At 37.2% G+C, this 26,117-nt stretch overlaps 3 protein-coding genes across 3 annotated transcripts; 2 read left to right on the forward strand and 1 right to left on the reverse strand.

Moving 5' to 3' along the window:
* The first annotated feature begins 1,746 nt into the window (after window positions 1-1,746).
* LOC121257323 lies at window positions 1,747-7,669 on the forward strand. Its single transcript, XM_041158284.1, has 6 exons — window positions 1,747-2,925; window positions 3,057-3,165; window positions 3,616-3,736; window positions 3,857-4,606; window positions 4,968-6,843; window positions 7,098-7,669. Exons 1-6 carry the CDS (start codon window positions 2,730-2,732, stop codon window positions 7,523-7,525), a joined length of 3,480 nt encoding a protein of 1,159 aa, XP_041014218.1. The 5' UTR covers window positions 1,747-2,729; the 3' UTR covers window positions 7,526-7,669.
* A 1,658-nt stretch (window positions 7,670-9,327) lies between these two features.
* LOC121257324 (uncharacterized membrane protein YuiD-like) lies at window positions 9,328-12,524 on the forward strand. Its single transcript, XM_041158285.1, has 5 exons — window positions 9,328-9,742; window positions 10,642-10,798; window positions 11,024-11,074; window positions 11,287-11,379; window positions 12,017-12,524. Exons 1-5 carry the CDS (start codon window positions 9,618-9,620, stop codon window positions 12,074-12,076), a joined length of 486 nt encoding a protein of 161 aa, XP_041014219.1. The 5' UTR covers window positions 9,328-9,617; the 3' UTR covers window positions 12,077-12,524.
* A 1,938-nt stretch (window positions 12,525-14,462) lies between these two features.
* LOC121258787 lies at window positions 14,463-15,272 on the reverse strand. Its single transcript, XM_041160326.1, has one exon. It carries the CDS (start codon window positions 15,270-15,272, stop codon window positions 14,463-14,465), a length of 810 nt encoding a protein of 269 aa, XP_041016260.1.
* Window positions 15,273-26,117: the final 10,845 nt, after the last annotated feature.

The raw sequence follows: 26,117 nt of genomic DNA on the forward strand, positions 1-26,117 counted from the left end.
TCAAACTATATAGTTTTTTTTTTAAATATTTGGTCTGCACGTAAAGTTTATATAAAAAATTAGTTACGTGATTGAATGAAATAAGTTATATTTATTTTAAAATAAAAAAGATTTTATGAATGATGGATCACATTACTAAGTATTTTATCTTTTATTTTTGTTATCAATAAGAAATATGAAAACAATTAAATAAATAGAAATGATATTTACAGTCGTAAAGTGTGCAAGTGTTGTCTAATTATTTTGAAAAAAATGACTAATTATGAAATTTATATAAAAAAATTATTTTTTAATAATAAATCTTTTTTTTTTCACAATACTTATATATTTTGTGACTCTAGGTAACATTATTCTTAGATAAATTAGATAATGAATAAAATTATTGGACCCAGTTCTGACTGCAAACGACACTGTACTCATTTTAATCCCTTGTGGCATAGCTGGGCGCTAGGCCAAATCTTTTTTTATTTTTATTTTTTATTTCTTTTTTAATCAAGGCATAATATAGAATAAGATATAAAGTGCTGATATAGTTTTAAAAAATATTACAAACGGGAGATCTTTGGGTGAGTTTGAATGTTAAAGTGAGTTGAGTTAAGATGATAAAATATTCTTAGAATATTATTTTTTAATATTATTATTATTTTAGAATTTGAAAAAGTTGAATTGTTTATTATATTTTGTGTTAAAATTTAAAAAATTTATAATGATGAGTTGAGATGAATTGAGAGTAATTCATGTTCCGAATGAAGCCTTTATCTCTCTGAAATTTCAAGAACACATTCAGATAACTTAATAAAAGATATGCATCCAAACATCTTATTTGTAGTGGCCCATTGCACCAAGTTGTGTGCCTATCAATTTTGATATCGATGAATATTTTGAGTGGACCATTCTTGAAAGGACTCCAATAAAAAATTGATATCTGTGAGTAGCTTCTTCAATTGCTATCTTTGAATAGCCAAATCTCCTCCTTGATTGCCCCATTGAGAATTTTGTAATTTTTTAACATTTTTTTTTTAAAAGTTATTGAGATATGCTCCCCAAAAAAAAGTTATTTAAGATATGTTTTGTTTAAATTTTTATGAAAAGGGTGGGCGCAAAAGAAAATTTGTTTAGAAATTTTTTTTAGATGCATTTTGTATTGAAATTAACGATTGATTATTTTGATAAATGTTTTTCTTCGGTTTTTAAATATCTTTCACAAATATTCAAATAAATAGTTAGTGAAAGTATTTTTAAAAATTAAGAAAATTATTTAATATTAAAAAAAATTATCAAAGTTTTAGGCCACATTTGAAAGTTTAATTAAATTGAAATTAATTTAATTCAGTCTAATTTTAAACTGAATCTAATATCTAAATATTTAACTCTCAAATCACTAAATTTATCTCAACGTAAAACATTTTTACACGTAAGATCCATAATTTTTTTTAATTCAACATCTCTTTATATTTGAAACTCACAACCTTTTTCACTTTCTTGTAAATATATCTAAACTTATCTTAACATTCAAACATATTTAAAATCATCTTAAATAAATCTTACAAAACTCACTCAATCATTTCAATTTATTACTATTTATAAATAACTCAATTCATCACACCTAACCTTGAACATTTGCCTTAACAAAATATTTTCCAATCCGACAGCTGCGAGTGGCATCACTGTAAAAATCAAGAATCAAGAAAGAGGGAAGAAGCACAGAGAAAAGAAAAAGAAAATGAAATAAATATCTGAGAGCAGAGAGAAAGTGAGAAAGGAAACGAAGGGAAAATTAAAAAAAAAAAAAAAAAAAAAAGGAAAAAGAAAAAGAAATGAAAGCTTGCTGCGGAGGAAAGAAGCAAACCTAAACAACCACCAAAAGGGTTTTATTCTGAATCCTCATTTACTCGGAGGAGAGTGAAGTTGCTGGAAAATTTACTCTGCATTCGTTGGCACAGATCGGTCCCTCTCTCCCAAGTTTTCTGATCCATACTTACAGACAAAAGCAATAAATGCTTCTAGATCGGAGTGTCCGATGCGACATTCGTCGCATTTGTAACTAGCATTTCAGCCCCGCTTTCCTTTTTTTATTTTGAGATCGTAGTATCACTCAACGATTTCTTGCTCTTTCTTTGAAGAAATTTGACTCGGGGAAGATTGGTTAGTCTAGTTACGGTTAGTAGTTTTCAGTAGTGAATTTTTCTCTGCAGTTTGAACTTTGAACTCCAATGGGGAGTTCAGTGGTTTGTGGAAGTTGAATTAGGTTTTGGTGGAGTTATCACTGGCAATGTTGGGTTTTTTAGCTGGACGGAAATCTAGGGTTTCAGACTCTCAAATTGGTTGTTTTCTGAATTTTCTTATGGACGTTGAGCCTCTACTCTCTTATTGGTACTGTTGTTGCAGTCTCAATGTTATTATATGCAATTATGTGTTCAAGCGATAAGATTCTACGTTGAGTCGATGTGGTCTCACAATGTATGGTTTTCGGCTGGTAATATGTTGTCGGAATCGGAATTATTTTAACTTGGTGAATTACGCGAAGTTGGCTAATGAAAGCCGCACATGGTTTTTTATGATTTGATTGTGGGCAGAACGTGGGGAAGGACATCTAGTTTCTTAGTGAGCCTTGTAGTTAGCTGAATGGATATTGTGGGGCTTTTGTTTTGGTTCAACCATTGTATGATTTCGGGGGGTACGGAGAGGTTGGGGTGACACTTCCAAAAGGTTTAGTTTTAGGTGCCGAGATGCCTCCTTCTCCGGTGTTGAGATACTCTCCAGGGAGAGAGCCCGGAGGAGCCAATCACAAGCGAGGACAGAGTTTCGAGAGTGGATTGTTGTTCAGTGAGAAAGATGACAATCTTGCTTTGTTCAACGAAATGCAGACCAGGGAAAGAGAGAATTCCTTGCTTCTGTTGACTGATGACATTGAAGACACGTTTTGTAATCTTCTATACCAATCTCGGTTCTGTAATTTGGAATTTGGATATATGTCATGTGAATTTTTTTGTCTGTTCCCTCTTGCTAATAGTGCTGCATTTTTTTCGCTTTGCATGTTGAATTGTTGTTTGCAGCGACAAAATTGAGGCACTTTTCAGATTATAAGCTTGGAATCTCCATTCCTGTTCGTGGAGAGAATAGTGACCTGCTTAATGCTGACGAGGAGAAGAATGACTATGACTGGTTGGTTATCTTTTTTCCCTTTCTGATGCTTTCAGCTTTCCATCTTTGATTCACAATTTAAATTCTATGGTTTCACATATATCCAAATGATGCAACTTAACAGGGTCATAATTTATGTCTCTTGCCACAAAGACGGAAATATAATTGTCAAGAAAAAAAAAAAAAAGATTAACTTATGGCTTACAAGTAAGCAGAAATAAATTTAAATTACAACAAGTGTCTTCATTCCTAGTACATATTCATATTGAAATTTATCTCCTTGATGATCTCGTCTTTCATCACGAAGCTGAAAATTCTACTGTAAAATTTTGTCAATTTATTTCCCTAGTGTGCTCCCTTGGTGATAAGCTTATTCTTGCATTTTTTTCCTACATGATAGTTTCTAGTTGGTATAAATGCATTTTACTTTTCTTGGTTTTAATGGGATGCCCGGTATTACTGATTTCACAGGTTATTAACTCCTCCAGACACTCCTCTGTTTCCTTCATTGGATGATGAGCTGCTACCAGCTAATGCTGCTCCCAGGGGCAGACCTCGGAGTCAACCTATTTCTATCTCAAGATCTTCCACGGTAACTGTTCTCATTTTAATGATCATAATCAGATTGTTTATGTTCTCTAAAAGTTTCCTTGGAAATGTACTCAAATATTTATGCTCTCTCTGTTTTGATAATATGTACATACTTTTGCAGATGGAGAAGAGCTACAGAAGCAGTAGGGGTAGTTCCAGTCCAAATCGCTTAAGCCCATCTCCTCGGTCTGGGAGTAGCACGTTCCAGTCGAGGGGAAGGCCTTCATCAGCAACTCATTCCAGTCCACCTCTAGGTCTACGGCATGCTTCTCCATCACGGAGACCATCTACTCCTCCTAGTAAACCCTCGACACCTACTCCAAGGTCGTCTACCCCGACTCCTTGGAGGATGAGCACTGGGTCCAGTGGTACCATAGCCTCACCAGGGACAAGGGGAACTTCACCTATAAAGACAAATCGAGGAAACTCTGTATCGCCAAAAATAAGGGCATGGCAAACTAATATTCCGGGGTTCTCCTCTGACGCACCTCCCAATCTCCGTACTTCTTTGGCTGATCGGCCAGCATCATATGTGAGGGGTTCCTCACCAGCATCTAGAAATGGTAGGGATTCTACCACCAAAGTCAGCAGGCAGTCAATGTCCCCAACAGCTTCTAGAAGCATCAGTTCATCTCATAGTCATGATCGTGACAGATTCAGCTATCACAGCAAAGGCTCTGTAGCATCATCTGGTGACGATGATATAGATTCTCTACAGTCCATTCCTGTGGGTAGTTTAGACCGAGCAACTTCAAGGAGAGTTGGGCCATTATCAAATAATCGAGCTCTGCCCTTTTCGAAGAAATCTACTAGAATAGCATCCTCAACATCTGCTCCAAAAAGATCATTTGACCCTGCCCTTCAACAGATGGTATTTTATCCTTTCATCTGAAATTTTGTCCATCCTCAGACTTTTGCAAGTGAAATCAATTGAGTTGCGAATAACAATACTTTTCATATCTCTTGTTGGAATTGAGTGACAAAAATAGAGTTTTAACAACACCTCGGAATAGTTGGTCTGTATGCATATATTCTCATAGTCTACCTTTAACTTCTAAAGATTTCAGTATTTGTTTTTTTTTAAGTAATAAATTTCACCATTGATTGCGAGTATGATAGCTTTTCTGAGGACTTGCGCCTCCCCTTAGTTTTTGCGGTAATCTAACTTATGAAGATTTGTGAATTTGTGGTTCACAGTAATTGTAATGACGTGTTATTCAATGTTTGTGCAGGATAACCGGAAGAGTCCTCAGAATATGTTCAGACCACTTTTATCTAGTGTCCCCAGCACCACCTTTTATGTTGGAAAAGCAAGTTCTGCACATCGTTCTCTGATATCTAGGAACTCAGTCACAACAAGCAGCAAAGCAAGTTCTGATCGTGCTGCAGTTGATAATGAAGGTGGTGACCAGAACCAGGATGACATGGCAAGTGAATGTGGGAAAGTTGCATATCCTGATGTTCAAGAAGTCTTTGCCTTTGATAAGATGGATGAAGTGAATGAAGACAGTGGCCATGAAATGCATGATGTATCACTTCGCATTCAGCATGGTGAATTTGTTAAAAGTCCTGCAGCTGATTGTGGCTATATCGTCTCTGAAAACTTTGGTCACCATGGTATTGCCTTGGAAATCAGTGCAACTTCTGAAGCTTCTCAAGTCAAGGCTGATTCTCCAGGAGTTGATATTCTTGAAAATATGGCAAGTTGTTCAAGGTGTGGTTCAGTGTACAGTGTTGTTGATGAAGTGGAACGGGGCATTAAACTTTGTCCGGAATGCCGTCGGAAAGATGACATTTTGAGTGTTATAATTTCGGACCCAAGAAGTGTAGTTGCTGTAAACTCCCCAGTGACGTCTATGATTTCTGAAGAAGAAAAACCTTCTGATGAGATGGAGCCTGTAATTGTTGTACCAGAATTTGTACCCATTACTTGTGTGGATGAACGAAGGGTTTCTGTGGGTGAAGAGACCGCTGAGCAAGGCCAAATTCCCCAGAGTGCGCAACAACAAAACTGCTCTCCAGAATATGCAAGGTTGTTGGTGGAGGAAGCTGAGCTTATGGATGTCAATCGGCAAGAGGTGGGCCAACCAACTGTTGGTTACAGCATAACTGGTGATGACACTGTGGGTCAGCAACTGCATCGCTATAATGACTATCCAAATTTGAAGGTTGATTTTTCGGAAGGCACAGGCATATCCATATTGCTGAAGAGGCCAAGTAGTAGCAAGGGGCCTGTTTTCCAAGGCAGGACATTTGCCGCTACTACAATACTTTATGATGATCGGTCTCATGCAAGAGACAGTGCAAGCAGTATGAGAAGCTCCATTGGGCAAGGCAGTTTCTCGGCATCATCCTCTACTGATTTCAGCTTAGCTAGACAATTGGAAACTCATATACAACGGCAGTCAAGTGGCAGGAAAGCAGACATGGAGAATGGTAGATCTGACGTAAACATGAAGTCTCAAAGCACTGGGTCGCCTTTATCTGGAATTTCAAACCATGGTCACCGAGGGTTAGAAAACCTTGTGGTTTCCGATGGCAATGTGGAACATGCTGTAGTGGAAAAACCAAGAGCTTTCGAAGAGCAAGCACTTGTGTCGGAGTATGCACTAGCAGATGCTACCGGTACATATTTTACCAGGACAGGTGTTGTTGAGACTGATAATTCTGAATGTAATGATTGTAGAACGGTTGATGTTTCCAACTTGGGATTGTCCCATCGTATTGATAGTGTTCTGCTAGAGAACAATTCGGTAGCATCATTTCCAAATTATGAGAGGAATTACACTGCTTATGCAAATGGTGAGTATATCCCAGAAAACACAAGGAGTGTCATGGATGTGGAAGCAACTATTAGAACTCCAGAGTCCTCTTCTGGAGAGGAACTTGTCATGATGAACAGTAGCACTGATGAAGTGGATGATGCACAGGTTCCTTCACAGAGCTCTGTGGTTACTTTGTCACAAGTGGAAACTGAAAAGTGCTGTCTGGGTAACCCTGGTTCACAGATTGATGAGGTCTGTCTCATATCGATGAGCACCAAGGTTGAATTGCAGGAGTCTTCAGTTTCAGACCCCAACACCTCTGATCATGCATATGGCATCCTTGGTATGCTTGTCAGCCTTGTTTTTGTGTTCTTCCATTTGAGGTTTCCACTGTCATTGCGCATCTCATTTTTGTTAACCATCTGCTGATTGAGAGAATATAATCAAAACCAATTTTTTCACCTCTGTTATGAGCTCTTACTCCATTATTGACTTCACTTCTGATTACATCATATGTATGATGTTCTAACCCATGTTTTGAGATAATATTAGCATGCCTTAGCTAATTCTCTGATGAATTCTTAATGTTTTTGACAGAGGAATCAGCAGTAATGGTAGACTGTCAGGGTGGAAGTAAGTCAAGGAGTGTAACACTGGAGGAAGCCACGGATGCAATACTTTTCTGCAGCTCCATTGTCCACAATCTGGCCTACGAAGCTGCAAACCTGGCAATTGAGAAGGAAAACTCAATCTCATTGGAAGGTTCATGGCCAACAGTTACAATATTGGGGAAATCGAATTCTGATAGAAAAATTGCACGCAGAACCACTGGCAAACCACGTGCTTGGAAAGCCCACAAGGCCAGGCAAAGGCAGGTGGAAACAGATGTGAAGTATGCATCCAATAAGACCGAGAATGATGAGAACGCCGACGACTCTTTGAACTGCAATGTTGGGGTTCCCAACAAGGTGGACAGCATGGAGCCTCCAAAGCTGGAATCCAAGTGCAACTGCACAGTAATGTGAAGTCTCCCCATTTGTACTCAGGTCGTGCTCATGCTGCCCTTATAACCCATGCTATTCCCTAACTTAATGTTTAGTGCTTGATGGGCTGTCTGACTTATTGCCGATTGGGTTCTGATAATTGTAAAGTAATTATTATTTTTTCTTTTTCTTCTTAGGCTGGCATTAGTGAGAGGGCACTGGAGTTTGTGTTTGCTCCAGTAGCCACATATTCTTGTTCTATTTCCCTTAATCTTAATCGTTATGATTGTGCAGGAAGGTGGTATTACCTTTGGTTACATGGGAAATTAATAACAAAAACTTTTAAAATGGTTGCCTATTGACTCGTTATTAATTATATTTAATACAAAAACTAAAATTTTCTACGTCAGAAAATAAAATAAAAAATAAAAAAGAAATATATTTTAAGAATGATATTTGGATCTTTCTTCATTTCTTGAAGAGAGGGGGCTATAGCCTATAACAAAAAGAACTTTAGTCCAGTTGGTCATGATATGATGCTAGAAATCCATGCCACTGTTGGAGTAGCGGAGATCCCAGCAGGTTTACTTCTCAGAGGTCATAAGCTTATGTGTATTCTTTATACATTCTATTGATATGATTGATCAAAATAATTATATTATATTAAAAAAATACAGTCAATTACATTAATAGAGTCAAAAGTGACTGCACATTAAATTTTTGAAGGTAAAAACCAAAAGTGAGACAGATGCGTTTGTACATGATCTCGTGAACGGCTGTCCCTTGCGGTCCAAATAAGGTTTATGTACGGCTTTAGCAACTAGTTCTTCTCGTGCACTTGAAATTCTGATTAGATAAATACTTTAGTCACAAAAGTAAATTTACAAATGACGAGGGTTGATGAGGTGCATCATATTAATGAATCTCATAAAGTTATGTTAATTTGTAAATTTATTTTTATATAATCTCTTTACGTCTATAATAATGGATTTGTGGATATATATATATATATATGTATATTAATTATCCATAAGATTTTCAGTCAGCAGCCATTTGTTGATACGAGAAGGATTGAGAATGTAGGGGGGGGAATGCTCTCTCTCGATGACATTGTTCGAAATGGCCCATTCGCTTGCACATTACTTGCACGTACACATATCTAATTATTTGCATCATCACGTCCTACATGATTTGATCGATCCGGATTCTTGCTCAATATAACAAATAAACCAAACAAGAGAGACAATTTAGGATCAGTAGCCTTTGACATGATTTACGAATTTGACTAATCAAAGTGAAGAGTAGTACCGGATACAAGCCCTGTAACTGGTTCGATACTTGCGGAAATCGTTTTTTAAAAACAAAATTAACGTCATGACACAACCCAACTCCATACATTGTACATTCTAAGCTAATAAATTTTATGGCTATCCATAAATTTGACACTAATCCAATAAAAGTGTAAAAAGTATAGGATTAAGAGATTTGACATATTAATTAAAAATTGATGGAATTAAGAATTGAATCATATAGTCTGAATTGAGAAAATTTCACAACCCATCTCATCACATCTTATTATTACAATTTCAACAAATTTTCATATAAAATATAATAAAAAAATTTAACTTTTTCAAATTTTAAAATAAAAATAATTTTTAAATAATATTTTATTTAATTTTCATCTTTTATATCAATTCATCTCACCACTTTGTCCAAACCTAAAATATGATACGAATCGGACACGAAATCATCAAGAGAGAGAAGATGGCAAAAGAGGGAGAGGAGTTTGGGGGTATATTCTTGCCATGATTTGAACAAGCGAAGAACAAGAGAAAAAAAAAAAAGAACAAGCGAAGAAGCATATTCAATCGAGAGAGTTCGTTCGTTCGTTAAATAAGAAGGAACCTTGACGAGACGGAAGCTTGCTTCCTCCCTCCTCTTCTCTCCAAACGAATCAAAAGTCGTCACTTGAACAGCTCTTTTTCCTTGGCTTTCCTCCATTCACACCGACCACCTCATAGTTTCTCTCTAGACGAAAGAAACAAGGAACAGGTAATAGCATCACAACGTAGTAATATTGTAGAAAAATCCAGACTTGGGAATCCGATTATTGTAGCTAAAGAGGAAGAGAGAGATGGATGAGGCCGCGGATACATCTGTTTCGTCGTCCCTGTCATCCACAATTTTTACGAATTACCCTCTCATTTCTGCATTCGCCGCCTTCGCTCTTGCCCAATCCATCAAGTTCTTCACCACCTGGTATCTATCTCTTATTGTGTTAATGGGTTTTGGTTGTTTCAAGAAACTCACTCAAAGAATTGGATCTTGCATGGCTCTCGTTTGAGTTTCTATGTGTGATGTAACAAGATTCGGAATTTGATGTCTTCGTTTTTCTATTTTTCCTTGGATCAAATCTATGCTTCTGCTATGTATCATAATGACAATTCTGATTTTGCTTTGCGATTATATCTTAAAGAAAAATGTAGCTTTACCCCGATCCTGAAATGAAATTGATAAAAAGCCTTAAAACTCATCTTGGGTTCAACTTTATTTGTTTGTTCTTTTCAAATTCAGCCGTATACAAACTAAGTCCATTACCCCCATCAAAACAATTGGATGCTACTAATTTCCTGCGTCTTCTCTGAATGCTACTAATTTGTTTCTTATATTTGGTGTCATTGAATGGAATCTCATATGCCGCCTGGCAAAGTCTCAAAGCGCCATGCTCTCCAAACTATAGCCACGATGGAACCAGCGCGAGATATAATACTAAGTAGGAGTGTATGAATTGATTGAATTTCTGATTAGCCAATGGATTCATTTGTTCCGCAAATGATACGAAAAAGTGAATATTTTTAGAGTAATAAATTAATTTTTCTGCAAACGGTTTGCAATTTTTCTGAAATGGGTTCATGAATCTGTTTTCTTTTTATAATGGCTAAAATCATATATTTTGGCCTTTTGACCCTATATTGTAGGGTGGAATCGAAAGATATGCTAGATATATTGGTAGATTTTGAGTTGGAAGCTTATCTAAATGTTTTTGTACCTTGCTAAAAGGCTTTCTAGCTATTTGTAGTTTTTATGCTTCTGCTTAGATAGGTGCAGGTCCTGTTTAGATTTAGTTTTTTACCGAGTCTTAATCTATTGATTTTCAGGTATACTGATAGAAGATGGGATTTCAAGCAACTCATTGGATCTGGTGGAATGCCATCATCTCATTCTGCAACTGTAACTGCTCTAGCTACGGCTGTTGGGTTCCAGGAAGGCTTTGGAGGATCCATATTTGCGATTGCATTGGTCTTAGCATGTGTTGTATGATTCCCTCTCTTTATATAGTTATGATTCGCATAACATAAATAAAACCCCCTTAGACCTCACTATAAAACTTGTGTTACTATATTGTCTGAACACCTCTTTTGATTTTTTAGTTATTATTTATTTGCATTCTTTAACTATTTTCAAACAATGTGATAGAAGGATCATTAGAATAAATGTTTTCCATAATGGAGATGTCTGATGTAAGTAATTTGGTGGCAGGTGATGTATGATGCCACTGGTGTGAGATTACATGCTGGACGCCAAGCAGAGGTTTGGTGCTCTTGTTGATCGTAGTTCTCTCCCCCTCCTTCCTTCTGATGCCTCAGTTTTTGTCCTGCATGATTTCTCCCATTCCTCTCTACAGTAGTTTTGTTGTTTGAATGCATTTGATTTACAGCTTTGTTTATAACATTGAGAAGCATGAGCATCTTGCTTACATTATAGTTGATTCATTTAGTGTAATTAATCTGAATATTATTCAGGTCTTAAATCGAATTGTATATGAACTTCCTGCTGAGCATCCTCTGGCGGAGAGTAGACCACTGCGTGAACTTCTTGGTCACACCCCATTTCAGGTATGCTTTATTATATAAGGCTGCCTTTATGATTAATTAGTGGAGCCACACGACATATCTTTTAGGGTTGAAGGCATTTATGTGAATTTTTTTGGGTTTTCTTGTCTAACCTGCCATGTTTATATTGAAATTGTTGATGGATAGTGTTTTGATATTACTATTGGGCATCATAACATCTCTAAGTTTAGTTGCTCTGTGGATTGGTAGAAATGGTGAAACTGATATGTGTCGTCCACTTAAGTTTTAAGGACTCATGCTAAATTCCTAGCTTAAAATTGTTCAAGATTTAAGTGAATTTAGCTGCCCATTTTACTAAAAGATCTGCCTTCCACAGAACATCATGGGCCCTGTAATGCCATATTGGAAATTAAAACTCGTTTAGCTTGAGTTTATGGTGTGCCTATGATGTTTGTGTTGCTGGGTGCTAGAGGATTTTGATCTATGGTTAACTTCCTCTACTTTGGGGTCATCTCATCTCTCTCCATAGAGACTGGTGCAAGTTGTGAGTTGAGGCTCCATTAAAATTTACATGCTTTTGTTTGTTCTTGGCTAAGATTTATGTGCATTTGACAGAAGCTGTGAAATCCATTGTATCGTGTTGGTTATTGCCATCTTTCATCTTATTGTTTGATTACAGGTTATTGCTGGTGGAGTGCTCGGGATTGTCACGGCAGCTATTGGCCATTTGATACCTTGACTAGCAGCTGAGTTTCATGCTCATGTAGATCACGGATATCATCAGGCAGCATCTCTGATTACCACATGTATTTGATGAAGCAAGCATACAGAATTGCAACTCAGAAGATCTGTCAACCTAATTCCTTCGAAATTTGAATACGTAGCTCGTCTGCATATTCTTGTATTGAATTGCTTTCTTTTAATAGAAGTCTGCTAGCATTCAGGAGATGGAATTTGATTGATTGCATAGTTTTTATGTAACAAAACTCTATAAACCTAACAAAAAAGAAGATCCCTTGTGATGTTGCTCAAGTTGGGCTAAACGTTGGTCTCTGTGACTCGATTCAAAATAAAACCTCATTGTTAGTTCGGCCGAAAGGAAAGAATGCCTTTGGGTCGTTTTTCTATTTGGCCATTCATTGTAATATTGTTTTATGTTTCACTTGATACTGAGATTGGGTCTTCCATGTGAGGATTTCTTTCTTTTCTCTTCTCTTCGCCCTGCTGTGTGTGTGTATATTTACATATGAACAAAAATAATGAATGTCTAGTGGAAACTGAATAAATGCTGTATTTACACACCAAGAAATTTAATATGCCATGTCATATATTTCATAAGAGTAATGTTATTTGCAGTCGTAGAGTACGCAAGTGCCGTGCAGTCGCTTTGAAAAAAAGTGGAGTCTATTATTATTATTTTTCATATGAATCTCATATTTTTTTATTTTTTTCAAAGTGATTGCGCAGTGTTTACGCACTCACGATTGCAACTATCATTTTCCATTCCCATAAACGATCATATATCCTATGAATTGTCTTGTAACACGCCTCTAGTTACTTAAAAGAGAAATACAAAGAAATCGCTCACTTTGAGGGGAGCTCCTCCATTAAAGAAAGGAAGATGAAGATAAGAAAAAAGAATAGAGAATTTTATTAACTTTCAGAATGCCAAACCCTAAAGCCCTTGGCTCATACATAAATGAGAGGACCCCCCACATGGGCCCAGGCTAACACACTAAAAAACATACAAGTAAATAAAACTAAGGCCTAAGGCCTATTAACTCTATTGTAGTCTAAATAACAGATAACATCAAAGTAAATGAAGGTAAACTGGCCCAAGGCCCATGGCCATGTTATTTTATTCATGGACTATGACAAACCATCCCCCATAGAAGCACCTTGTCCACAAGGTGCGGTATCCTTGCCCACACATGTCGCACCCCCCGGATTAAAAACGAGTATTTTCCTTGTACTTCCCACAACCTTTGTTTTGACCTTGAAGAGTTGCCGAATATACACAACATCATCATTAGCGAGCTGTTCCATAGAACTTTCAATGTTGCCCTTGATAGGCCCAAATTCGGCAAGCTGTGATTTTGCATCATCAGAAGAAAATGCCAAGAAAGTTTTACCAGCTTCTTTCCAAGCATCATATTGTGAATTTGCATGGGAATCCTTAATTGAGTGACCATGTTGCCATCCCATCTTCAGAAACAATTTTACCTCAATAGACTCTGTGACTAGAAGAATTATTTCATCAGCAACATGCCTAGGAATAGTTGAGGGCCTACGTTGTTGTTCCTCTTCAGCTTGTTTACGAGCATGTTCTGCAGCTATAAATCCAAATGTATTGAACTGCATAGATGTCCCAAGTGATTGACCGTCCAATTCAGATTTTGTGTCTTCATTTAAAAAGTTCAAAATGCTCTGCTGCTTGACTTCAGCTCTATCCTCTCGGGATGATACAAATGACTATGGAGCCCACCACTTTTCAGACCCCACAGTATTGTAATAACCAGCAGAAAACCCTCTTGTAAATGCTCCCCGAAATCTTCGTCGCCCTTCTTCATATGTAACATCTTGTTTCCAAACAGGGAGGTTTCGAAGGTGACCAGAGGACTCAACCACAGCTTTCTTCTTATGGTTGTTGATTTCTTCCTTTCGCTCTATTGGTGTTCCATAGAACACATAATCTCTGCTAGGGAAAATTGGTGTTGATGAGGAAGTACTGTAATTGCCTAAATATTCAAGAATTGTAGTGGCATTTGTTTGATCATAATCTGTGACACTTGGCTTGACACTGTCAAAATTATTTGAAATGGATATTTCTAGAAGATCCCCCAACAAAGGCATCTTCCCTTGTGTGTCCAGCTTTGCGGTAATGCCATATACCTCATAAAACCCATCCATCACTTCTTCATGACAACTTACTAAATTATTGTTCCAATATCGAAGCGATGAAAACTTGACGATGACTTGACTATCAGATAATTTATGAGGCATTTCATCAAACAAGTTAAGCTTAAGATCATCTCTAGATCTAAGTACCTCCCTCAGTTTCTTGTCAACTTCAACTACCAATGATTTAATCATCTTCCATGTTGTGCCTCGATGGTAGGCAACAATCACAAATACAACATTTCGGCCAGTAAATAGAGCGATGGAAGCTCATCCCAACACCAAAATTTTATCTCATACCCAAACCACATGACATAAGTCGACGGATTAAACCATAGGATAGCAAGTATGGTGAGCGTACCTGTAAATCCAACGGAAATGCCGTATTGAAGGATTGTAAAGTTCTGGAGCATCAGGCGCATGTTCTCGGTTTCTTTGCTCTCGCCCTCCACGTTCACGTTCACCATGTTCATGGACTGGTGGCTCAAAGATGACTCGTGGCTGGTTGACTTGTTCAACTCCTGTGTACAGCACCCACCATCCCATTTGAGCTTCACGTTCGGAGACGAGTCATCAGCGGCACCACGCCTAACCTTGCTCGACCTCGGCTTGATCACGGAGCGCTTGAAACGACATCTCGTCTTGACCCGGTGGGGATCTTTCGACGCGACTGAATTCTCGTCCTTCAACACAAGACGAATTTCATAGGCCTTGAGAGGTGGTCCATGGTGGCTTGCCGCAGCTTTGGAGGTGATAGCCGTAATCAGCGCACCCTTTAGCATGGCTTCCACAGCAGATTGGCAGAGCTGCCCACTCCTCAACCATAACAACCAAACTGACCCATAAATCGGGTTCACTAACCTCCCACATGCCTTATATAGTAAGGACCTAAAAATCGCTATCATGGAGAGCGAGGTCATCCTCTCGCCGTCGCAAGAGAAAGGAGAGAGAGAGACGACGAAGTTTTGAAGGCCGTGAATCTGCATCACCGACGATCTGTGCGACAGATTCGTTATCTGTTTGCCCCTATACGACATCGTCTTCATCAGTTCCCACCGCCTCAAGAGATCGGTGAATTTCGATGTCTTTTGGACTTCATTGACACCATCGGGATCGAACTCCCATATGGTGGATTGGTCTCTTTCAATTAATGGGTCTCTGTTGCTAGTGGCGACCGACAGGAAGGAAGAAGAGAAAAAAATAATTTCTGAGATGAAGAGACGGACACGAGATTCTTAGGTAAGGATCAGAGAATGGTAGAAATGGTTCGAGATTTTTGAGAACATAAGAAAGAATAAGCTGAGCGGGCTCGATTTCATCTTTTTCTTCAACAGCAATTGCATTTATCTCTTGTATGTCACAGATTTGATCTTTGAATTGGTTGAAGCTTTCTTGAATGTTGCTAGAAAAATCATCAAGGGACTATTGAAATACTTGGTGCATTTTGTTATGACTCTCCCGCAAATCCTTCAGATGTTGTTGAACAACATCGAAGCGTTGAAGATTATCTTCCATTAACTCTTTGATATTTAGCGAGATTGAGATTATGTTTTTCATTCTCATTGATAAAGTCAATGCTAAGGAAAGACTGGCTCTGGATTCCACTTGTAACACGCCTCTGGTTACTTAAAAGAGAAATACAAAGGAATCGCTCACTTTCAGGGGAGCTCCTCCATTAAAGAAAGGAAGATGAAGATAAGAAAAATGAATAGAGAATTTCATTAACTTTCTGAATGCCAAACCCTAGAGCCCTTGGCTTATACATAAAGGAGAGGACCCCCCACATGGGCCCAGGCTAACACACTAAAAAACATACAAGTAAATAAAACTAAGGCCTAAGGCCCATTAACTCTATTGTAGTCTAAATAATAGATAACATCAAAGTAAATGAAGGTAAACTGGCCCAAGGCCAATGGCCATGTTATTCTATTCATGGACTATGACACGTCCCTAAACAATTGATGAATCAGGTGTGTTCACACATCCAACAAATTGCAAGAGATCTGTGGCACCTGTTCTTGCAGGTAATAAAGCTCCTTCAAAACCTGATGGAGAATTCAACTAAAGGCCATAGCATGAGCTCGTGGTTTCATAGTTTTTTTTGGCTTTACACCCAAAATCGTAGAAAAAAAAAAGCCTTTTCTGGCTTTATATCGCACCGTGATGGTGAAGTAGGTGAGCTCTTCACTTCCACAACATTTATGTAATTCTCCCAAGTGATCAATGCCACCTTACTTCCTCTCTAGCGGTATCATCAGGCCATAAAACACATACCTAAGCAGAAAATTTGAATTCCTTTGCCACCTTGAGTGCAGCATTAGAACAATGACATGGCTATTGACTGGTTCCAAAATCAGAAAGGAACTCAACTTTGTCACCAGATACAAGATCTAGCGCTGAAATTATCTAGCTACGAAAACGCTTACTCATGTTAAAATTACAAGTGAAAAACATAACACGCTACCATTTAAAAGCACTTGAAACACTGGTAAGCTTGACTATAGCCTTTAGGTAGCAAATTGCTGGATGAGTTAGAGCCCCTGGTTTCTAAAACAGATATCCAAGGACATTATCGCACAAATATCTATCAATCTAGTATGATGAAAGGACCCTTGAAGGTAATTCCAAGATTGAGTCTTGACCATGGAGCCGCAGAAGGAACAGTAGGCGGTTTTGGAGCACCCAATTCCTCTTTTAGTTGACATTTATAGTTAGATCCACACAACACCAGGGGCTAGTTTCTTGAATCAACTCCTACATTTTGGCACATGGTGGAAGTCATCTTCAAGAATTTTGAATGAAACAACACCACCAAATATTGAGTTAGAAGGAGGTCATGATACCTGAAACCAAGAACTGGAGTTGAAGGCTCCTTCCTTCTTCAAATATACTTCTTAATTTAGCAAGTCTCAAAGAACCAAGCGGGTTGCTTTCATTCAGAAGATATTTAGAGAGCTGTGCAATATCTATTGTAAAAACTCCATCCAAAATTGCTCTCTTTTGTCCCATCACCACCATTAACGACTAGATATACTGCATATCCTACAAAAGGAACAACAATTTGTAAATTCAGGAAAACGCCCACAGGAAGCTAGGCTTGTGTATTGCCATATATAGAGCTTTACAGACTATAATATACAATTATGAAAGAATGAACAAATAAGGAATATGTACACCTGTAATAGAAACCAACGGAAACTAACATAAATACAAATTGAGAGAGATTATGGGAGGAAATAAGTGAAACTGATCCAGCCATTTAGTCCACTGATTTATGGGATTGCAGGCATGATTATGGGATTTTATCCCTGTCATTCCCCCTCAAGTTCAAGTCGGTATTGGACCGATGTAGAGCTTGTCTCGATTGGAAATGAACTGTGGACTACAAAGTGGCTTCGTAAAAACATCTACTACTTGTTCTTGACCAGGCATATGTGCAAGATGAATGAGACCAGCCGCTACCTTCTCACGAACAAAATGAATGTCAATCTCGATGTGGTTGGTTCGTTGATGAAAAACTGGATTTCATGCCATGTTGATTGCACTAATATTGTCTGAGTGTAGTGTAGGTGCCAAGAGTTTGTAACCCAAATTTTGTAATAAACTCATAAACCAGAGGATTTCTATAGTTGTTGAAGCTAGACTTCGGTACTCTGCTTCTGTAGTAGAGCGAGCAACTGTGCTTTGTTTCTTGGCTCCCCATGACAGCAAGTTGGATTCCATGTAGATTGCAAAGCCTGATGTTGAACATCGGTCATCCCTTGACCTAGCCCAGTTTGCATCATAGTACCCTTGGAGAGCTGATAGTGGGGATTTGGTGAAGTGAAGACCAAGATTAATTGTGCCCTTTAAATACTTGAAGATCTTTTTAACAACTTGTAAATGTGGAGCACGAGGTGCCTGCATAAATTGACAAATAAAGTTAACATCAAAGGCCACATCCGGCCTTTTTAAGGTGAGATATTGGAGGGTTCCCACCATCTGTCGATAGGATGTGGGATCGTTAATAAAAGTTCCTTCTTGAGCTGAAAGGTGTTGTTCAGAAGCAAGAGGGGTTGACACTGGTTTTACACCATCTAGACCAAACCGTTGCAGTAAGGATAGAAGATATCTAGACTGATGCAAAAACAAATTCTCATTGTCGCGAGTAACTTGGACCCCTAGGAAATAATGTAGATTGCCGAGATCGTTCATTTGAAAAGCAGCTGGCAAAGTTTGAATAAATGCAGCAATGGAAGAAGAAGAACTTCCTGTGAGGATTATGTCATCCACGTAAATCAGGAGCATGAGGACCTCAGTTTTGTCATTCTGAAAAAATAATGAATTGTCATATGGACATCTTTGAAAACCTAATTGCATAAGATAATTGCTAAATTTGAGGTACTATGCACGAGCGGTTTGTTTAAGCCCATACAAGGCCTTGTGCAATCTACAAACATATTTAGGATGTTGAGGATCTATAAATCCTTGTTGCTGAGTCAAGTACATTGTTTCTTGCAACTCACCATGTAGAAAGGCATTGCTGGCGTCAAGTTGTTTGAGAGGCCACCCTTTAGATAAAGCCAAATGAAGAATTAGTCTGATTGTAGCAGGTCTAACAACAGGACTAAATGTTTTATCATAGTCTAGGCCTTGGAGTTGTATACTACCTCGAGCTACAAGTCTTGCTTTGTAGCGTTCTACGAAACCATCAGCTTTTGTTTTAACCTTAAAGACTCATTTGCTTGTGACTAAATTCATGTTTGGAGATAGGGGTACAAGACTCCAAGTTTTATTTGCATGGAGTGACTCAATCTTTGACTTCATGGCCTGTTGCCAGTTTGGATCTCTTTTGGCTTGTCTTAAAGTTTTAAGTTCTGAATGTGTTACTGCTAGATCAGTGGAGAAACAAATTGGAACTGGGTGCCGTGTAGAGAACTAAGTTTTGGGCCGTCTCGTACCATCTTGGGTACGTGTGATCATTGGATGGGTTCTTGCAGGTCCAGTTTAAAAAACGGGTGAGATATCAGGTGCAATTGAGTCATGAGGTGATGTGGTTGTAGGCAATGTAGCAGACTCTAAGGAGAGACTTGTGGATTCGATTGGTATGGTAGGTGTTGATGATGCAGATGCAATCAGTGGCCCTTGTATTATAGATGTGGGTAAGGATCGAGTGATAAACTAGTTTGGTTTCACTGAGATATGATCCTTCTTAGAAAAAGGAAATTTTGTCTTCATTGAAAACCACATGTCTAGAAATATAGATGCGTCATGTGGCTAAATCCATGCACTTATACCCCTTATATTGAGATGTGTAGCAGAGAAAAACACAAGAGGTTGGCTTAAGTTGAAGTTTGTTCTGACCAAAGAGAGCGAGAAAAGGATCACACATGCAACCAAAGATTCGTAAGGAATCAAAAGATGGAGTGGATTTAAACACCAATTGATAAAGGGTATTTCCGTTAAGAACTGAAGTTGGCAAGCGATTAAAAAGAAAAGTTGCAGTTTGAAAAGCAGCAGTCCAAAATTTTGTAGGCATTGAAGAGTGGTCCATGAGAGCAAGAGCAGTCTCAACTATATGGGGATGTTGCCGTTCTGCTAGACCATTTTGCTTAGGAGTGTCAGGACAAGAAATTTTTTGAATAATACCACAACATGCAAAGTAATTCTTTAAGATATGATTGACAAATTCTCCACCACCATCACTTTGAATACATTTGACAACAGTGTTAAATTGATTTTCAACCATCTTAATGAATTTTGGAAATATGGTAATAACATCAGATTTACGTGCTAAAGGAAATATTCAACCATATCGAGAAAATTCATCAATTATGACTAGATAATAACGATAGCCATCAAATGATGTTAGAGGAGCCAAACCCTATACATTAGTGTGAAGAGAGTGAAGAAATATTGTAACATGAGAACTGCAATTTTGAAATGGTAATTTGAAAGATTTTCCCATAACACAACTTTCACAAAAATCCACTTGTTTATTTGAAATAGAAAGACACATAAACAAATTATGAAGAGTTCTAATGTTCGGATGTCCAAGCCGAGTATGCCATGTATTGCCTGAGACTTTATTGATGAGAAAAGCCATCGGATTGAGAGTTGAAATGGATGAGGACAAGGGGTATAAGCCATCATGCACAGGCCCTTTAAACAACACTTGATTCATCCACAGGTCCTTGATAAAAAATCCCCAAGGGTAAACTTAATGAAAAATCCCCAAGGATAAAACATGAAACACATTGATTGTTAGTGGTAAACTTTGAAATTGAAATAAGCTTTTTTCATAAAGTTGGCACAATCAAGGTATTTTTCAACTGCATTGAGGTATTAGAAAGAGTAAAAGTGGTAGTTTCAAATATAGGTAAAATAGACCCATATCCAACCATTACCATATCAGTTCCTGTGTATGGGGTAATACCTTGAGATTCATTCGTTGTCAGGGCCATGTGATGGTTTGCACTAGTGTCTGGGATCCATGATTCATCAATATTAACACCAGATTGAATAACAAGAAAGGCGTGGTACTAATTGACCTCTTCATCTGAGGCACAACATGCATCAGCTTTGTGGTTTGGACCTCCACAACGAAAGCATGTAATGCACGAGCTTCGGCCACCACAGACTGAATTTCGATCATTGTATCCACAGTTTGAAGGTTGTGAAACACGACCCCCATTTGAGCGATCATTAGAATGTGGACTTTCACGATAGCCTCGTCCACGATAGTTTGAAAGTCTACCACGATTAAACTTATTTTTAGTGGACTTGGATCCAGAGGATCTGTTTGTACACGAGGCAACATGAGAGGAATTTGTGTGAGAAGCAGAGGAAGTACGCAACTCAAAATCTCGGAGCTTATTGATGACGTTTTCAAGAGAAGGAAAATTATCTCTAGCATTTATAAATGCCACAATAGGATCAAATTCTGATCCAAGACCCCAAAGAAGGCAGTTGATGAATTCATCATCATCCATTGGTTTTCTGGAATCGCGGAGAGTAAGGGCCAACTACTTGGCCTTGTGCAGGTATTCTTCCATAGACGAAGAACCTTTGGTGAGAGCTTATAGCTCTCCACGTATCTGCTGGACACGATTATGACTATGTTGTCCATAAAAAGTTTCAAGAACTTTCCATGTTGCATATGACATCTCACAATGAATCACTTGTGAGAGAGGAGCTTCCGACAGGGAGCTGTTGATCCAACCAAGGATTAACCGATCCAGACGCAACCATTTTGTTGTTGCTAGGTTGGTTATCAGCTGATGATAATCATCAGAAATTGTGGTGGGTGGGCAAGGCAATTCATGGGTGAGATAACCCAATAGACCATGACCTCGTAGAACAGAAAGTACCTAAGCTTTCCATAGTGAGTAATTTGTGGATGCAAGTTTGGTTGGTATATCGGGTAGGTGTGTTTCGATGGAAAAAAAAACAACTCAAGGGATGAGGGGTCATTAGTGGAAGGAGCTTGCGAGATAGAGGAAGACGACATGATTTAGGATTGTTCTCTAGGCTCTTGATACAATGTAAATTCAGGAAAATGCTTGCAAGAAGCTAGGCTTGTGTATTGCCATATATAAAGCTTTACAGATTACAATATGCAATTACGAAAGAATGTACACCTGTAATAGAAATTAACGGAAACAAACGTAACTACAAATTGGGAGAGATTATGGTAGGAAATAAGGGAAACTAATCCAGCCATCTAGTCCATTGATTTATGGGATTGCAGACATGATTATGGGATTTTATCCCTGTCACGATTACAACATGCCATAAATGACCTTGAACTTGAAGTGAAAACATCTCAAGGTCCAAAAAGCTCGAATATGTAATTATTAAGGTGCTGCTCCCACTGTTTGGAGCTCCAGCTGAGGGCTCTCGTTAGTTGTTTCTTGTTTTTGACTTATATATATATATTTTTTAATATTTTTAAATATTTTTTAAAAAATAAAAAAAAATCAAAATATTATTAAAAAATACTTATTTAATCATTAAGTAAAAATAAAAATATTAAAAAAATAAAAAAGTCCCAATAGTAACTTATAATGGGAAGAATCAATAGGAAGAATATCATTTTCAAATTATTAATACAAGAACAAGATGTGTTGGTTTACCATAGTCTGCAACAGCTGGATCTAGGCCAAGTGTAGCAGGAACTCCCCTGGCTGCTCTGAACATTAAGTGCTCTATTAAAAATGGCAATCTGGATGATGAATAATTGAATTCATAATGAAAATTAATAGGAACCAAAATAAAAATCTAGAAAAAAATAATACTGAATGCCAGTTTGTGAGCATCTTGAATGCCAAGTATTCAAGTTATTTAAATTTTTTGAAATGATTATTTTTCTAAGATTGGCCAAAACAGTTAGAAATATTCCTCTTCCAATCAACATAAATTGACCTCATCAACCAGGACATGGTTTTCCCTAATCCTCTAAAAGGCTACCGGTCCATCTTTTAATTTTTATCGGCTTAAATAGATTCATATATTTTAAAAAAGAAAAAAACTTTCAGCCGGATGGATTTAAAACCCAATTTCACACTCAGCCAATAAATAAACGACACGTAAGTACTCTTAGCTGAACCCACATCCACGTGACTCCCCCTCTTATCTTCTGAATCCATCTCCCTGCCTCTGAATATCTCTCCCTCCCCTGCACGTAATCTTTTCCAAGAAAAATCACCCCTTCCACGACTCATAACTATGAGCCAAACTCACGCCGGAACGCCCACCACCTTCATGGTACTCAATCGTAGTCTTGTTATGCAAAATGAGGTAGATATGTCAACCTAAGAGGATGCTTAGTGCCACACATAATGGGACTAGCAACAGCCCAGAAATGCTTAGTGCCACACACGCTCTCTCTCTCTCATCTCTCTCCTTGGTAGTGCTTTCTCTCTCCTCACTCTACCATTGCTTGCTAAGAGCATCTAATTTTTTTTCTCTCTTCTTGCTGCGAGCAGAACACAACAATGCAAATTCTTAGTTTTTTTTCTTCTCCATGCTGGGAGTAGAATATAGCAGTGCGAACTTCATTCCCCTTTGAAAAAAATAAAATAGCGCTAGGAATGACCAATTGAGAGAGAGAAAGTTGCATAATTGCTTCTAGATCTTAGTTTTTTTCTCTTCTTGCTGGGAGTAGAACACAACAGCTTGAAAGCTTCTTCGAGGAGTAAATTTACATATAGCTTCTTCGAGGAGGAAGAAGAAGATGGTTCCATGATGCTGGGTCTGGACGTTTGCTGGTGCTTTAATCTTTTTGGGTATTTGTTGTCTGTCTATAAACATCTGCAAATTCATAAAGAAAAGCACAAAAAATTGGATGCATATGCCAAAACTCAGTCGGCATAGAAAACAACATAAAAAGAAAAAGAGAGAAGAGAGAGAACGACGAGGAAAGGAGAGAGGGGAGAGGGGAGAAAGAGAGAGTGGGATCAACTACATGCGGATGCAATATGTATTTTACTGAGATATCTACGTGGCAGTTTCTAATTTGGTGGGTGTAAAATAAAATTACACACCGAAGCTTCACCCTTTAAAAAACAAGATGCTCATGCAGATATAGTCTTGCCCCTCTTTATTTCTTGTTGGCATCTTAAGATTTTGTTTGTTTCTTAAATCTATCTTAACTTATTATTATAAATTTTTTAAATTTTAATATAAAATATAATAAATAATTTAATTTTTTAAAATTTTTAAATAATAATAATATTTATTATTTTAATTCAATTCAATTCAATTTAATATCACAACAAATAATGCGTCAAATCTACGTCACAACAGAGTATCCAACTCCACAAAAGAATAGTTTAAGACTGCGTTTAGACGTTGAATTGAGTTGAGTTGAGTTGAGTTGAGATGATAAAATATTATTAAAATATTATTTTTTAATATTATTATTATTTTAGAATTTAAAAAAGTTGAATTATTTATTATATTTTGTATTGAAATTTAAAAAAGTTATAATAATGAGTTAAAATAAATTGAGATGAATTTGATTTCCAAACAAAACCTAAAGGTGGTAATTTCTGAGCACGCCACGCGTCAGAATACAGATTCTTGCCAACTATTTTAGTGCATGAAGAACATATTAAATGTACTGGAGAGTTGCGAGAAGCTTCGTGGAAGAAAGAAAAAACTTGCATCAGATCTACCACAGGACTAGTACTGTCTGCACAAAAGAGGGCTATTAACCAAGACCACTTGCAATTGGGAATCTATGAGCAACAGTCAACATTTACCTCTTTCAAACAAAGAATTAGAGCCAAGACTACAAGGAGAAATAATCGCAAACTTCAAGGGCGCTTTCCTCATTGGTTAGTGGAATTGTAAACTTTAAAATGGTAAAAGAAAAAAATAATAATAATATTTTGTTATGTATGAGTAATTATTTATCTCCGTATTTTAATAATTTTATTTTATTTTTTTAAATAATTCTACATATAACTGTGAAGTGTATAAATATAATTATTTTAAAAAAAGTGAGATTTATTATAAAAAAATTAATTTTTTTATATGAATCTTATATTTTATTATTTTTTTTAAAATAATTACGTAATAAATATATAATTTATGATTGTAAATAATTTTTTTTTTATTTTTATATGGATTGCGGGGTATATGAATCGCAAGGAAAAATACCCAAATGATCCTCCAGCACGTGGGCAGAAACTCAAAACTGACACAATGGACAGATACCTGTAAACATGGCTCAAACGGATAAAAACCCACATACAGGTAATAAAAAATGATATGTCGGTGGTCACTTTTGCATGCATCAAGGAATTTAAAAGGATCAATGGCTTCTCACAAAACTATCCTTTTACTCATAATGCTCATATCAGATGGGGAAAATCATATAATTGAGAATGGAGTTTTGAACTTTTGGCTGTTATTACACTGCAATTTCCAAAACAAGTTGCAAAGAAGCAAGAAGGTACAACAAATGGACTTTAGGGTTGAATTGAATAGATAGTTAATATAAAATGAGATGAGATGTTTTGAATAGTAGTGAAATTTTTTAAATTAACATAAGATGAGATAGTTTGTAAAAAAATATGTATTTGATTAGTGAGATAAGAAGAGATGATTTTTATTTTTTGGAATATGATAGGAAGTTGGTCTCACTGTTTTATAGAGTACCCGAATTGTATATTGTTCAAATACTGTTTACTTCAGTTTTGTTTATATACTGTTCATATACAGTTTATGTACTGTTTACATCAATTTGATATTGTTCATATCATTTTTTATTGTTTATAATTTTCATTTAAATATATATTTTCAAAATTTAAGAGATGGATTATATTTGAATAGTTAAAATTACTGAACGGTACACTATAGCAAAGATGTCAACTGTTAAGCCTTAAAAGGGAGGGGATATTGCTATGGATATGTGATTTTTTTGGTGCCTCTGGCTCTGCTCACTGCTGTTAAAGATGACGACCACTGCATTTACCAGTTGCTCCGCACACAGCACAGTAAAGTGGCTCCAAAAACTTGGTCAAGATGGGACAACATTTCAATCATTTAATAAGCCATTCCTTTTTGACGCTTCAGACCCACATCCGCTACCCGTCATGGACATGTGAAAAAGGGTCAGAATTCAGAAAACCAGAGGCCACTTTTATAAACCACCCATCCAGAGGGGAAAAAACCTCTATTATCAGTCCTAGCGCGACAGTCCATCAGATAATCTGACACTTAGCCAATCCTCCACCGTCCACTTGTCACCCAACGAATCAACTTTCAGCTAGTAGCCGTTAGAATGTGACAACCGTATTCCAAAACAACTCTCTGATCTCTCTGCAGGAAGGGAAGGGAAGATAAGTAAAAATATTTTAATTGATTATATAAAAATAATTTTATAAATTAATATA

Source organism: Juglans microcarpa x Juglans regia, chromosome 3S (assembly GCF_004785595.1).
Source record: "Juglans microcarpa x Juglans regia isolate MS1-56 chromosome 3S, Jm3101_v1.0, whole genome shotgun sequence".
Taxonomy (NCBI): Eukaryota; Viridiplantae; Streptophyta; class Magnoliopsida; order Fagales; family Juglandaceae; genus Juglans; species Juglans microcarpa x Juglans regia.